Genomic DNA, 14,518 nt, shown 5'->3' with positions numbered 1-14,518 from the left:
AAGGGAAGTCGCTCAGTCGTGTTAAACTTCCTTAAAATGTGCTTTGCTGAGAGCTGACCGACATCCAGTTCTTTCTGAATATTTATGACATAGTATTGATGTGGTGATTTGTAGAAAGCTTTGCTCATCTTCCTCAGCGTCCAGTCTGTTCTTACACTACGAAATGGGTTCTTAATTTCAGACGCTATTTTTTCAGTTCTACAAGGTACATTTGATGTTTTTATAGTGTAGTCCTCTTTTGAAATTCTTCATTTTTTCACCCATTTTGTCCATTTCCCACTATAATTGAACATACTAATCATAGTTAATTTAAATTCCTGTCAACTAAGACCAGTACTTGGATTATCTCTGGATTTGTTTCTGTGGGTTTTTTCTTTGGATTATTGGTCATATTTTCCTGGCTCTTAAAGTTTTTAATTTTATGTTAGATATTATAAATAGAGTGAAGTAGAACTTCCAGAAGAAATCTTCAAAACCAAGGGTCCCATCTATCCTCTTTCAAGCAGATCAATTCAGTTCAGTCACTCAGTCGTGCTGACTCTTTGCGACCCCATGGACTGCAGCACGCCAGGCTTCCCTGTCCATCACCAACTCCCGGAACTTGCTCAGACTCATGTGTATCGAGTCACTGATGCCATCCAACCATCTCCTCCTCTGTCGTCACCTTCTCCTTCCGCCTTCAATCTTTCCCAGCATCAGAGTCTTTTCTGATGAGTGAGTCCTTCACATCAGGTGGCCAAAGTATTGGAGTTTCAGCTTCAGCATCAGTCCTTCCAATGAATATTCAGGACTGATTTCCTTTATGATTGACTGATTTGATCTCCTTGCATTCCAAGGGTCTCTCAAAAGTCTTTTCCAACACCACAGTTCAAAAGCATCAATTCAGGCAGATAGGGTAAGGAAAAATGATCACTTTGATCTAATCAGAGATTGAGCTAGGTTGGACTGGTAAGTGATTCATCGTCAATACCTAGTTTTCTGTTTCTTGGTTATGGCCCTTCTAGACTTTTGATTGAGGCCTAGCAGGTCTTTGCCTCCTTTCCTCAGAAAGTTGTATGTATCCTTTGGATATTTTGAGTTTAGATTTTATGCAAGTGTTTTGAGGAGTGTACCAATTTTGAGTTTGTTGCAGATCCTCCTCCCTCTAGCAGAATTTTGTCTCCTAAGTACTGAGAGACTATGAATAATCTTTTTCTGCCTGTTTGTCTTGGTCCCGCACCCTTCTATGCTACCCCAGAAGTCAGTAATGTCTCTTGGGAAAACTGGCTTTGCATTTTAGGGTACATCTAATTTCCAGTCCACTGAGCCAGGCTGTGCAATCTGTCAAAGCTCTCTTGATTTCCTCTTTCCTTAGTAAGAGTCCCACTGGTTGTGTCAAACCTAATCCTTAGCTGATTTCTCTAATCAACAAAGAAAGAAAATGGTTGGTACATAATCATCAAATGATTTAGAAAAGGTGCTTTCCTTCTCTGGATTTTATTTCATCCAGGCCTTGTTGCTTCCCAGAATGTTCTGATGTTTTAAAAATAATGTTTTTTTTTTTTAGTTTGTTTTTGTTATTTCTTCAGTTTATCCATTTCAGTTTGTGGTGAAAGTGTTGGCTTGAGTGTGCACATCCTACCCGGAAATACAAGTCTCTAGTTACCTTTACTTTACATAAAGAATTGTGCTGTTCTTTGCATATTGGGAGTGAAAGAACAGTGTGATTATTATCATCTTGCTTTTTTAACATTTTGTTTGAAATTTCTTCATATTTGAAATTAAATCATATTTTAAGGACACTGTATTCATTTTATGTTAGTGCCTTGAATGGAAGGATTTAAAATTGATTTCACTTAATTTATATGCAAGTGAAAGTAGTTAGTGCTTGCTGATCCCAGGTAGAAAGCATGTTCGGTTTGGAAATCTGAGTTTGAATCCTGTCATTACCCTTATTGGTATGTGACCATGGGCAAACCATTAATTTTTGTAAATCTGTGTACTTAATCTATAAAATAATGATATGCCTCAGTTCACGTTTAGTTGCACAAAGCAAGTTATAAACAAAAACAAAATACATTTTGGATAAATCTCATTGAGACTTAAGAATAGAGTAGAATGAGTATTTCCTAGACCTCAGCTGGAGAAAATTTTAGTTTTAGATTAAGTTGGCTGTTCAAGGCCAATAGCTGAGTTAGTGGTTTAAAATACTTTACATGTCATAGAGGTGTTATCCAACAAATTAAAAATTCTTTACAAATTTGTAGCTTCATTGAATAATGGAGAGAGCATATTATTGAAATCCTGTTTCAAATCCCACTTCCACCATTTCCTAGTGTGGCTTTAAGTTTCTTAACCCCACTAAGAAACAGTTTTCATATGTAAAATAAAAGTTATACAAGCTGCCTTCTAGGTTTATTGTGAAGATTGATTGAGAAAACAGGGAAAACAGTTAACATGGGGTCAGATCCAAAGTGAGGATCAACAGATATGATTCCTTACTCCTTTGTTTCTCTAATTGTCATTATAATCAATCAGCAGTATTTTCCCCCCTGCCTGTTGTGAAGTAATTCTTCCTTGTGAAGTCATACAGGTTTTTAAAATCTCCGATAGTAATATGTTTGACTATTATATAGTCAGTTTTCTGAGACGTTATCAGTATTTTCTGAAAAGTTATCAGAGACTTGTAGATAACCCCTTAAAATTGTGTGCAAAATTTTTATATATTGGTGCATAAATGCCTTTTTCATCAAATCCCAAAGTAGTCAGGGTAACCTTAAGAAGTCAAGAACCACTAGCCTAGTCATAAACTCTTGATTAAAATTGTGCTTAAAATTAGTATTTGTAGGTCACTGCTCAGTACTAAGTTAAAGGGAATTTTTGATACACAAAATGTTTACAGTTGTTTAGCTTATCTTCATCTGAAAATAGTATTTTTAACAAACAGAATGAAATGATTTTTTTGAAAATACTTTGATGGATATTTAGTTTATCTAGATTACATAAAAGTTAATATTCACATAAAATTATTTTCCTCTTTACATACTATACTTTTTATTTATTATGTTTTTTAAAACTTTTTATTTTGTTTTGGGGTATAGCCAGTTAACAATGTTATGATAGTTTCAGGTGAACAGCAGAGGGACTCAGCCATTTATTTATTTATATATAAAACCATGTATCCATTCTCCCCAAAACTTTCCCCCCCATACAGGCTACCACATAACATTAAACAGAATTCCATGTGCTATACAGTAGATCCTTGTTGGTTATCCATTTTAAATATAGCAGTGTGTATATGTCAATCCTAAACTCCCTAACTATTCCTTCCTCCATCCTTACTCCCCCTCCCCCCAGCCATAGTTCTTTCTCTAAGTCTGAATATTCACATAAATTTTTTTGAACTATTTTTCAAGTCTTTATTGAATTTTTTTACAATACTGTTTATGTTTTGGTTTTCTGGCCTAGAGGCATGTGGGATACTAGCTCCCTGGCCAGAGATTGAACCCACAACACCTGGATTGGAAGGTGAAGTCTTACCACTGGACCATCAGGGAGTTCCTCCACACATAAAATTTTTAAAAGGGGCATTTAAGTACAGGAAGGGAATTTTTTGAGGAATTTAATCATATTCTAGTTTGTCTTTTGGTGAATCTAGATTTTTCATATAATACTGAGATATGCCATTTAATTTTCTGCATATTATTGCAATATAAATTTATATTAATCCAGGACAGAGATAAATCAAGTAATTTTCTCTTAAGTTAAAATAATTCATTTAGAGAGGAGCAAGGTCGTGAGGCAAGGAGCGGTAGGTTTGCAGCCGCCATTTCTTCCGCCTCCGGTCTCTGGATCTTTTGTAGAGCGTCCAACAGCGCTATGTTGGGACAGAGCATCCGGAGGTTCACAACCTCAGTGGTTCGTCGGAGCCACTATGAGGAGGGTCCAGGGAAGAATATACCATTTTCAGTGGAAAACAAGTGGAGATTACTAGCTATGATGACTTTGTTCTTTGGGTCCGGATTTGCTGCACCTTTCTTTATAGTAAGACACCAACTGCTTAAAAAGTAATCCATGAGACAGATAGGAAGAGAAGCATATTAAGAGGTGCAGTCTCTTAAAAGGATCAATCCCTTGAATTCAGCATCCTAGATATGTTTGTAAATAAACTTATAGCATAAAAAAAAAAATAATTCATTTAAAATTTTGCACGCTTGCTTTCTAATGACTTATAACTGATAACATTTTTGATTCATTTATTTTAATGATTTGAATTTGCACAGATGTCAAAAGATAAGTATAGTTCTTATTTGAAAAATACTTAAAAATTTAAAAAATTATGAATACATTCAAAGCATTATTCTAGTTAAAGCTTAATGCATTATAAACTTAGGAGTTTAAAATTTGTTTTAAATAAGAAATTGAACATTTGAAATTGCACTCTGAACTCTGTGATATGAATAAATCCTATTCAAAAAGCTTTATTTTAAGTTTAAATAGTTAAACTTTTATAAATAGTTATTAGTGAGCTATTCATACATTTTGTTAAATATTTTAGCATATTATATTCTGAAGACTGATAAGAATGCTCTTTCTTTGGGGGAAATTCAGAGAAATTTTGTTACAGCTTCCACATTTAACACTTTTCCTTTGATTTTAAGTACTTAAAAATCCATGAGGTTTCTATTGATTTTATCAGCAAGTTCTAGAAAACCACTTCTTTGAAAAAAATTTTTTTCAAAGGACTGTGAGTTAGTGAATCATTGGTAATGAATATACTGTTAAATAAGAGTGGTAACAGTGGTAACAAAGTAGGGAAGTAATACAGAGAGAACTTTCTAAATGATTTGCTGTCCTGAAAGACTTATTTATTTCTAATAGTGCATAATTCATTTATGAGGAATAACAACATATTCATTAGTAAGTATGATATTTAGAAAAATTACAAAAAATGTTTCTTCTCATAATAAATCAAATTTGAATTTTCAGAAAATCCTAATTTTCAGTTGCAGTAGCTTACTATATCTGGGTGTTTCATATGTATTTTTCTGTTGTAAGCTTACTTTAGATGCTTCTTTGGAAATTGATAGGGATTTATCAACCTAATATTAATTGTTGATCAGTTGTTATTTAATTAGCATTTTTGTGAATTATCCAGGCTGTTTACCGCTTTTGCATTTTCCTGGTTGACTTACTTCCAAATTCTACCAAAAATTTAAAAGGAACCAAATAGAAGCCAAAATTTCTGTCTATTATTATTACTTATTCAAGTTAAGTCTATTTAATAAGTCCATTTGTAATTGAAATGATGTTTTTTTAGTTTTTATTATTTTTTACTTTAATGTTGCAGAATGGTTATATTAGAATTAGTTCACCAGTGAGAAAAATACAGTTAGCAAAGTGTTGAAATGAGGAAATGTGTGACAAAAAAATAAAGCGAGCTCTGTGAAGAGAAAGGGGGTTCAGAGTCCAAATGCTTAGAGTGGTTCTTTTTCCAACCAAGTTAGTTGACATGATGTTATTTTCATAAAAACCTTGTTTTGATTACATGGTGTGGGTTGGTGGTCTTGGTCCTTTTAACTAAGGGTAAAAATCCACGATAAAATTAGATTTCTTGTTGATCATCTTTTGCAGAATTGAGGATGCATTGGTTAAGAACTGCTAACCTGTCCTCTAGCCTCCAGGGTGTGAGCACTGAAAAGGATTAAGGCCCACTGTAGGGAAGCTTGCACTGAAGCCTGCACTGCCCTTTCCCCTGTTCTTTCAGTTAAATAGAAGATTTTTAGTTCCCATGACTATCAATCTGGTGCTTTTCACAAGCACCAAATTCTTTTAAGAAAATTGATTATTTTTAGATCCACTGGCCTAGAACACTGAAAGATGATTTTTTTAAAAAGTATTTCCTGTTGATAGACCCTATACATACTGTTTTTTCTGAGACATATTAGTTTCCTTTAATTTATGTCGATTTGGTGATCGATAGAAATACTTTAAAAAATCAAGGACAGGTTTTTATATGGTTAAGTTTGTTTGTCCAGTAATAATTATAGAGTTTGGCAGTGTTTAATCTTATATTTTGTGATAAATAGCTATCTGACAACCCTGTGGACATAAACTCTTAACTTTTATTTCTAGAGTACTGCAGTAATAAAGTACTTTATTTTCATGTTTAAAGGCTTTTAAATAGGTTTTTATAAATGCTGGTGTCATTTTTTAAAAATATCTGCCAAATTGGTGTTGTATTTAATCGTGACAATATATTTTGATTTTGTTAACTGAAAATAATTGCAAAGTATTAAACATTCTCAGAAGTTAAAGCTTCCCTCCACCCCCCCACCCCCCATTTAATTTGAGCTTTCGTTGTTACTAGCAAATAATTTGTGGCACAGTTTCTTTTTTTTTTTTTAATGACTATTACATTTATATACTTGTCACCTTAGTGTGCTAGAAATGTTCCACTCAGATCAAGAGTTCCTTTCTGGTTTTGTATGTTCTCACCTGCTCCTCACTGTAAATCACTGAGATGTCAAGTGCAATGATTAATTAAGCTACACGTGCATGTGCTTTTTTTCCCCCACCTGTCAAGCAGGAAAGAAGTCTTATATCAATAGCAAGATTAGATGCTGCAAATTCACAGCTATTACTCCAGACTGTCAAGTGTATAAAAATATTTTATGTTTAGATGCTTATTTGGAATATGGCATACCACCGTTTGGTTTAGAGTTCTTAAATATTGTTTAAGATACAATTATTATATCAAATTCTGTCATTAAACTTCCAATTAGAAGCAAAGGATAAATTTGGCATTTCTACATAAATATTTTGGAATTTAAGGTTCATACTTTATACTTGTCTTTTAATCAAATATGGGTAGTTGATTTGAGTTATTTAAAGTAAATATTTTAAGTTTCTAAAGTTATGTGTGTTTGTGTGTATGTATCATATACACCATGAGATCCATTCATAATGTTTGTTCTTGTTATAGTATGGGTTTAAATTTGTGATGAATGATTGTGGAAACTACACTTTTTTTCTGTGTGTAATGCGTATTTGCAGAATGTAATGTTAAACTTTTAATTTTTATATATTAATATGAAACAACAGACTTGAAAGCTTGTTCTCCTCACCCTACTTCTTTCATACCTCCTGCCCCCTTTTTAAACATCAGCAAAAGTAAAACCTCAAATTGTATAGTAATCTTAATCTATTATTAAAAGGTCCTAGAAAGGAAGATTACAAGGTAGATTCAGGTTTTGAATCGGTTTTGCCATTGGTTTAGCAGCGGGTGGGCAGGCAGATGCCTGCTCAGAGTAGAACCTATTGCCATTTTTCACCATTGATAGAGTAGCCTTTCAGAGTCAATGAGCTCTGTCAATGTGAGCTTGTCAAGGCTACAACTTCATAGACCTGAGAGGCGGTTTGAGAGGTCAGCCCTTTTCAGGTTCGCTGTGATGCAAATGAACTTTAATGCTTAAACAACTATTGGAATTTTTATGTCTGCTCCTTGTTCTTTTTTCTTCACAAAGTCATTGACGAGACATTCAGTGCTTTTTAAATTGAAAGTTGCATTGTGCTAAAGACCTAGTACAGATTTACGGAGGGCTGAAAGCAGTTAGATCATGTTCTTTTCATGGTGCGATTAGAATCAAATCGATTTCCCTACAGCCTTCAGCATTCAGATGGCAATTTTAACAAAGCTTGGGGGCTAGACAAGGGACAAAACGACTGAACTGAATGTTAATTACACTCTGCAGCCTTATTTTCTTTTGATTTGGGGCTGACTGGCAACTAAATTAACAAAAAGTGTGACCATAACTGCTGCCCTATTTTCATTTAAAAGGAGAGCTGCCTCTAAAAGGCTATCTTTACAAAGAAACAAGTGAGGTCTGCTGATCATTGTTAACAAGGGCACTTTTTTTCCTTTAAAATTCTTGCCAAAAAAACTGTTCAAAAAAGTAATGTAATAAATTAGTCATTGGCATATTATTACCCAGGGAGTTAGTTGAGTTTCTGATTTTTTTGACATAAGCTTGGAAAATGTAAGGCAGTAAGTGGTAGTTATGAATTATAATTGGCACCTCTGTGACTGTGGTGTGTATTTAGCATGTTCCACATGCTAAAAGGTAATATGGTAACTAGATTACAGTAGATGCCTTAAATAGATACTAAACATTTTATTTAACATTAGAGTATTCAATATCAGCTTGGTCATAACAATTTTTCACCTCGCTCATCCTTGCTTGATAGTCAGATTTTCATATTTGATGATTAGTACTTATTTAGTTGTGCCACATTAATGGAGCTGGATGCATTTTTCCTTTCCTTGCAAGGAAGCTGCAGCTGCAGCAAGTTGCATTTGCTTCTTGTGGCCACACTGTCCTTTTTGCACCTGCAGCTGGGTCAGTCTCATCCTAACACCTGGCACCATGAATTATCCTCCTCTTTATTCCTCCGCAAGCAAGAAACATTTCATGCTGCATAGTGTATACTGCAAAAATCAAGTGACCTTCAGTATAAATTTCTTAGTTGATTCCCTTAACAGTAGTATTGAATAAAGTTTGATTTTCAAATAAAACCAATTTTATTTGAAAACCAACAAAAATGATTGGATTAAATGCAGTTTTGCCTCTGAAAATCTTTGTGAAATAATAAATAAGCTTAGCTTTTAAATTTGGACATTATTTTTAAGTATGATATAAAAATTAGTTTGATTTGATACAGATTGATATTTTTTATTAACTTTTAATCATTTCCTTTTTTAATTTAGACTAAAGACCCTTTTCATTTTGTTAATATATAAATAGCTTTGTTTTAAAATATGTATTAAGGTATTCTTATTACTACTAAATATTACAGAAATATTTTTGAAAGAAATGGGGATTTAAATTTGTATTTTTTAGTGGATAACAGTAGCTTTCTAGACTTAAGTAAATCAGAGACTAGTAAGTTTAAAACAGTTAAAAAATACAGTGCCCAAAACCAAAACCATATCTTTATCAAAACAGTACTATTTCTGTTCAGGCTACTATTTAGTGCTAGAATGTCACTAATGTTATAGACCACTCTATACTCAGTCACTGTCTTATACCTCTTTCCTTTTCACACAAAAAACAGCTGCAAAACCACGTTTTTCTAAAACCAGTCAGGAGTAAACTTTTTTCTCATTTGTCTTCTAGACACGAAGATCGATTGAGAAGTTATTAGAATGGGAAAACAATAGGTTATACCACAAGGTGAGTACCACGGGGAGCAGCTTCATACTGTTGAGGTCTGAACTGCACAGTATGGAAACAGATGCTTTTGTTGAACTAAAAATATGAAAGATGGACAAATGGGTTAGTCTGTGTGCTGCAATAAAATAGAGCTCATTTTTCTTCTTTTACTCTCCTACTTGTCTAGCTGTGCTTGCACTGGAGACTGAGCAAAAGGAAATGTGAAACGAATAACATGATGGAATATGTAAGTTAAAGGGCTGTTTTGTGAGTTTCTCTATTAAATGATCATTTATTTTGCTTCTGATCTTATTCTTTCCATGATTATTAATCAGCAAAGGTGTCAGAAGCTTAATCTCCTGAGTGCAAGGATTTTCTACGGTTCACAGATGCATGGTTTCATGTGCAAGACTGATTTATAAAGTTATGAATGACTTGAAAACAAGGCTTCACTGTGTTCTGAAAAATAATAAATTAATTGCCAAGATAAAATAGGCTGAACATGTGTTGATGGAGTGTGAAATTTTAGATGCTGTATAAAGAATAACCACAACTTTGGTTACGCAGCAAGTCAGATATGGCTTTTTTATATAATGCTAATCAGGTTTCCAAGTATGGAAGAAAACCTTTCAGCCAAGCCGCTGGAGCTTAAGAAACCTTTAGCCTTTATAGATTTTAACTGCCGATACCTCAGTGGCCTTTAAAGAATCTTTCAAAGTGTTGTTGGGATATTATTCTGTAAAAATTATCTTAAAAGTAAACAGGAGATAAGATGTTGCTCACCCTGTGTTTATTCTTTAAAAGATATCTAATGGGTATGTGTATACAGTCAGTTTTAGAGCTTAGAATAGGATTTAATTTACCAACTACTTGATTTACTTGAAAATTTTTTCTCAGTTTGAAAAGTTCAGAATAATATAGAAAAAGTGTCAATTTTTATTCTCCCTTGAGCCTGGGTGTTTTATGTTAAATATGAAGATTAATATATAAAAGAAGAACTGAGCACGGGGTTGAGTATCTAGCACATCATTTCTGACAAATTTTGTCTATTCTTTGACACAGCATAGCCATCATAGGTAGCGTGTGTGTGTGTGTGTGTGTGTGTGTGTGTATAAAAGATTAATGAAAACAGTGCCTGGATACTGGAAATAGTTGGAAATTATCATAAAATCATTTTTCTCTGTAGCATTTTCTCTTTCTTTCATTATCACACAATCAAATCCCATTTCTAGCCTTGAACATAAAAGATGTCTTTAAAATGTCTCTTTTTTCATAGAATAGCTCTATTCAGTGAACTAAATAATGTAGATTTTATCATTATCTATTATATCAAACATGTTAATTTATGATGGTAAAAAGGCACTTGATACTTTTGTATAATGATAAAAGCACATTCAAATAACTTGTTTTGAGATTGACCTATGAAAATACTAGGCTTGTATTTTCATCATAGATGAAAACTCATTGGTGAGAGAGTTTATGTATTTTATGAGAAGGGATGGATATGTAAGTGATTTAAAGGATTTTGTGAAAAAATATTTGCTATATTTTTAAACCCAAACACTGAGCTTATTAATAAAATAGAAGCTTTTATTTATTTATTTAGCACACTTCTAAATTTACTTTGGAAAGCAAAGCATAAAAGTATTCCCAATACTATTATTTCCAGATAGGACTATAAGATCATTCATTCATAAAATATGCTCATTCTATTTAATGTTTATTTTTATGATGTTGTAGTATTAATGAAAATAATGTAACCTTCCAAAACATTATGAACTTATGTGCTCTGTAAAATATGTGCTCTTATTGCTCTGTTAAATTGTCATTAATTTTTAGATAAACACTTTTGTCCTAAAGCCATTATATTTTCTTACCATCATAGAAGATATCTAGAAGAATAGCTTTTTAAAGACTAAAAATTACTTTAAAATGTATTTTTCTTCAGTTTTCTTGGAGTGTGTGTGTGTTTGTGTGTGTGTATGTGTATTTATGACAGTTGAGTGGAGGAAAAACATAATTTTAAAAACTCCCTAAAAATAGTTTTGCAAAGTTAAAATAGAAATAACTGTATATCTGTTTGACTTCAAATTTTCTTTAATTTACAGAAATTTCATTTGTTAGTTAAAGGGAAATATTTCTCCTTGGTTATGTTTTGATTATTGGAGTAAATCTATGAAATACACCAAATTTTCTTTTATTCAGATATGGCAAAAGAAATGAGACAAATGGTTAACTTCTGTGTATGGCTTCTGAAGGGAAAAAGTTTGTAGGATATATTCTTTTAAAACTAGTAATAATTCAGATAGTCAAAGATAGCTTTTACTATTCATTGTATAATATATACTGGAAAATATAATTTAGTTATCAAATTTTAGAGCTACAAAGAATCTTGCCATCTCTCCAATTCTTTCATTTTATAGGTGAGGACACTGAGAAACAGGATTCTAGCTCAAATAAAGAAGCTGGGTAGGAAGCTAGTGAACATTTTGTAGCCAAATAACAGGTCAGGAGAGTGGTACAGGGGGCACCAAATGATGAGTCAGCTAGGGGAGGAGTATATTGGAGCCACATATAGAAATACCTTCTTTATTGAGACAGGTCAAAAATCAGGAGAACTAAAGAGTGAAAATGAAGATTTGTGGCTCAGATGACTAAATGTAGAAAAGTATCCAAACCTAGAGGTCATATCAAGACAGTTTCTAAAAAGACTGAGGAGTTCCTCAAACTGGAAACTGTTCAAATTGAATAATTTTTTGTTTAGCATCCATTCCATACAGAGTTGAAACAAGGGGGAAGATTGATTCTAATTTAAGACAGTTCCAAGTTTGGAATAAAAATTAGCTCTGGTCAACTTGTGTCTTTCTGTGTTACTGTGTTTTGTTTTTTGATTGATTTTCGTTTAGTTTCCTAGTAAAAAGTCCTTTGGAACAGATTTTAACCTTTAATTTTGCTAGCCTAACTTTTAATTCTGCTAACCTAAAAAGAAAAGAATGTTTTTAAAAAATTAAGAGAGAGAACCAACACTTGGTCTAGAGATCACATGTACCTGGTACAGTAAAATGAGAACAGCTCTAGAACCTAAAGACCCGAGGAACTGGGCTGTAAATAAAAGGGAGGAAGCCTGTGGAGCTGAATATTAGGGTCAGCTGCAGCCACCATAATCTGTGGTGTTGTACTTCTCAAATCATCAGGTTTCTCGTCTATAAAGTGAGTATGATAATACTTGCCTCATTGTCGGGATTAAATAGATGCATATAGTATGAAATATTTGGTATGTAGTTAGCTCTCAGTATATGCTAGCTCCCTTTGCTCATTCATTCATGCATGCATTTCTGCTCTTTGTCAGAGGCACTATAAAAATTGTTTTAAGTGATGGAATATAACTGAAGTTTTTTTAAGATAAAATTTTAAAGAAATCCTTTTAAAACTTGTTTTCTCCTTCTACAGGTCATCCTCATAGAATTTTTACCAAAGACACCGATTTTTCGACCAGATTAGCATTTACTTTATTTATAGAGACTTTCCAAGTATGTTGTCTTTCCAATGGTGCCTTGCTTGGTGCTCTCCTGGTGGTGACATAACATTGGTTCTACAGAATCGTGTGGTGTTTTTTTCTGTTTTTTTTTTTTTTTTTTAATAACCGCATGTTCTAAGTGTGCATTTTTGTCAAACTTTGCAACAGTTATTTCATACAGATGTTTAATACTTAAGTTATTGTGCTCTTTCTGTTATGTATTCTGATTTTCAAGGATTACTTTTTTGTATTATCAAAAAAAAAATACATTTGAACTTAGCATAAAAAGTGGCCAGCTTTTTTATTTTACCACCAAGGTATACACAGTCCTTTATTTATTAATTCCTTAATATAGAAAAAGACCTTTGTAAGGCTCTACTTACCTATTATTCTAGCAAGCACACTCTGTATTATTTCTCTTGCTTTTTAAATTTATTGTCATTATTTTAAAATAGTGTTTTCTTTCATAGCTTTTTGAACCATAACATATTCCTTCTCATACAATTCCTAATGCTATGTTTACAGCAGAAATATCTGTAACATTGTAAAGACCTGTCAAAAAGTTTTGAAAGTATTTCCGTCTTCAAAAGTCGTAAGGCAGGATTAAATTATTTTCATTAGAATAGACAAATCAGTGAATGGTATGCATGCATCTAATGTTTACTAGAGCTCAGGATCACAAAACATAGTAGCATTACAATCTGTATATTTTTATCAAGGTATTAATAATGGCCTTATTTGGGTTATTTTTTATTGTTTTATCAAATCTTATGTACAAAAGTATAGGAATACTAGAAATACTCCTTTAAAAAATTTCTAAGGAAAATATCTCTCAATCTAACAGCAATTGTAGAATGCGTATGTGCTTCTGAAAAGTTTTCGAAAGAAAACAAACATTATAGAATTAAACTGGTGTTTAATATCCCATTGATATTTAAAGCAGATTATTACTAAGAAATGGAGGGCGTATCTAGTACTGTTTTAATCCACTAGTTTGCTTTCAGTCCAGTTATGTAGACTTTTTTGATTAAGAGTATGATACACAAGTTTGAGTCAGATCATTTTGTTTCTTTAAAATAGGTACAGGCATACATTTTTTTTTCTCCTCCTTTTGGTTGTACATATCTCCATGCATTTTAAAACTTTCTAAATTTCTGAATGGCCTATGTGTAAATTTTTGTTTTTATAAACCTTGAAATTATACAAATTTTGTGTGCGTATACAACATGTTCCATACAACTGTGGTATCGAGCAATAATGTGAATAACTTTTGAAATTATATAAACTATGCTTAATTTGTATTAAGAATTGGTACCACTATATAATACTTTTTTCCTTGTATTAAATCTTTTAAATACCAGTTTCATTAATTTATATACCTGTATTTTTAAAAACTATTTCTTTGTACTTCTCCAAAGTACTGTAATTCTATGTGAATTTGAAAAATTTAATGACATATCCTATATCATATATTAGGAACTATCTTAAAAATTAGGATTTTTGGAGAGGGGTGTGTCCTGAGATTTATTTGTTTCCTTTGCTTCCCAAAACACCAACTTGAATTTATAAAACACTTTTCCTATGAAGAGCTCAAAGTACAGAGAATTCATACACTTCTCATTTTATTTACCTTGTGTCTTGGATATGTCCTATCACCTTAAAGTAGTGCAAATTAAAAGATAATGCTATTCAGAAACTCTAGTATTCCTCTGTGGTTTCCCTGTGACAAATTATCTTATGGAGAACACTAATTTTGCCTCAGGAGGATTCCAAAAGAACAGAAAAATATGACTGTAGACTCTGCAGCACA

At 32.6% G+C, this 14,518-nt stretch overlaps 2 protein-coding genes across 2 annotated transcripts in view; both read left to right on the top strand.

Annotated features, from left to right (window-relative positions):
- The window catches only part of CHIC2 (cysteine rich hydrophobic domain 2), a 59,254-nt gene extending 45,180 nt beyond the window's left edge, over positions 1–14,074 (top strand). Inside the window, exons 4-6 of the mRNA XM_061420152.1 lie at positions 9,156–9,212; positions 9,379–9,438; positions 12,642–14,074. Coding sequence (XP_061276136.1) covers positions 9,156–9,212; positions 9,379–9,438; positions 12,642–12,692 — 168 coding nt within the window. The 3' untranslated portion in view covers positions 12,693–14,074. The remainder of the gene's footprint in view (positions 1–9,155; positions 9,213–9,378; positions 9,439–12,641) is intronic.
- Positions 3,743–4,172, top strand: LOC133249545 (cytochrome c oxidase subunit 7C, mitochondrial). The gene has a single exon (XM_061420153.1). It carries the CDS (start codon positions 3,859–3,861, stop codon positions 4,048–4,050), a length of 192 nt encoding a protein of 63 aa, XP_061276137.1. The 5' UTR covers positions 3,743–3,858; the 3' UTR covers positions 4,051–4,172.
- Positions 14,075–14,518: the final 444 nt, after the last annotated feature.

Source organism: Bos javanicus, chromosome 6 (genome assembly GCF_032452875.1).
Source record: "Bos javanicus breed banteng chromosome 6, ARS-OSU_banteng_1.0, whole genome shotgun sequence".
Lineage (NCBI taxonomy): Eukaryota > Metazoa > Chordata > Mammalia > Artiodactyla > Bovidae > Bos > Bos javanicus.
Note: the sequence above shows the minus strand (reverse complement) of the source record. Positions and strands in the feature narration are given on the sequence as shown.

Coding starts and splice junctions, on each gene's coding strand:
- LOC133249545 (XM_061420153.1), top strand. CDS start 3,859: ATGTTGGGACAGAGCATCCGGAGGTTCACAACCTCAGTGGTTCGTCGG.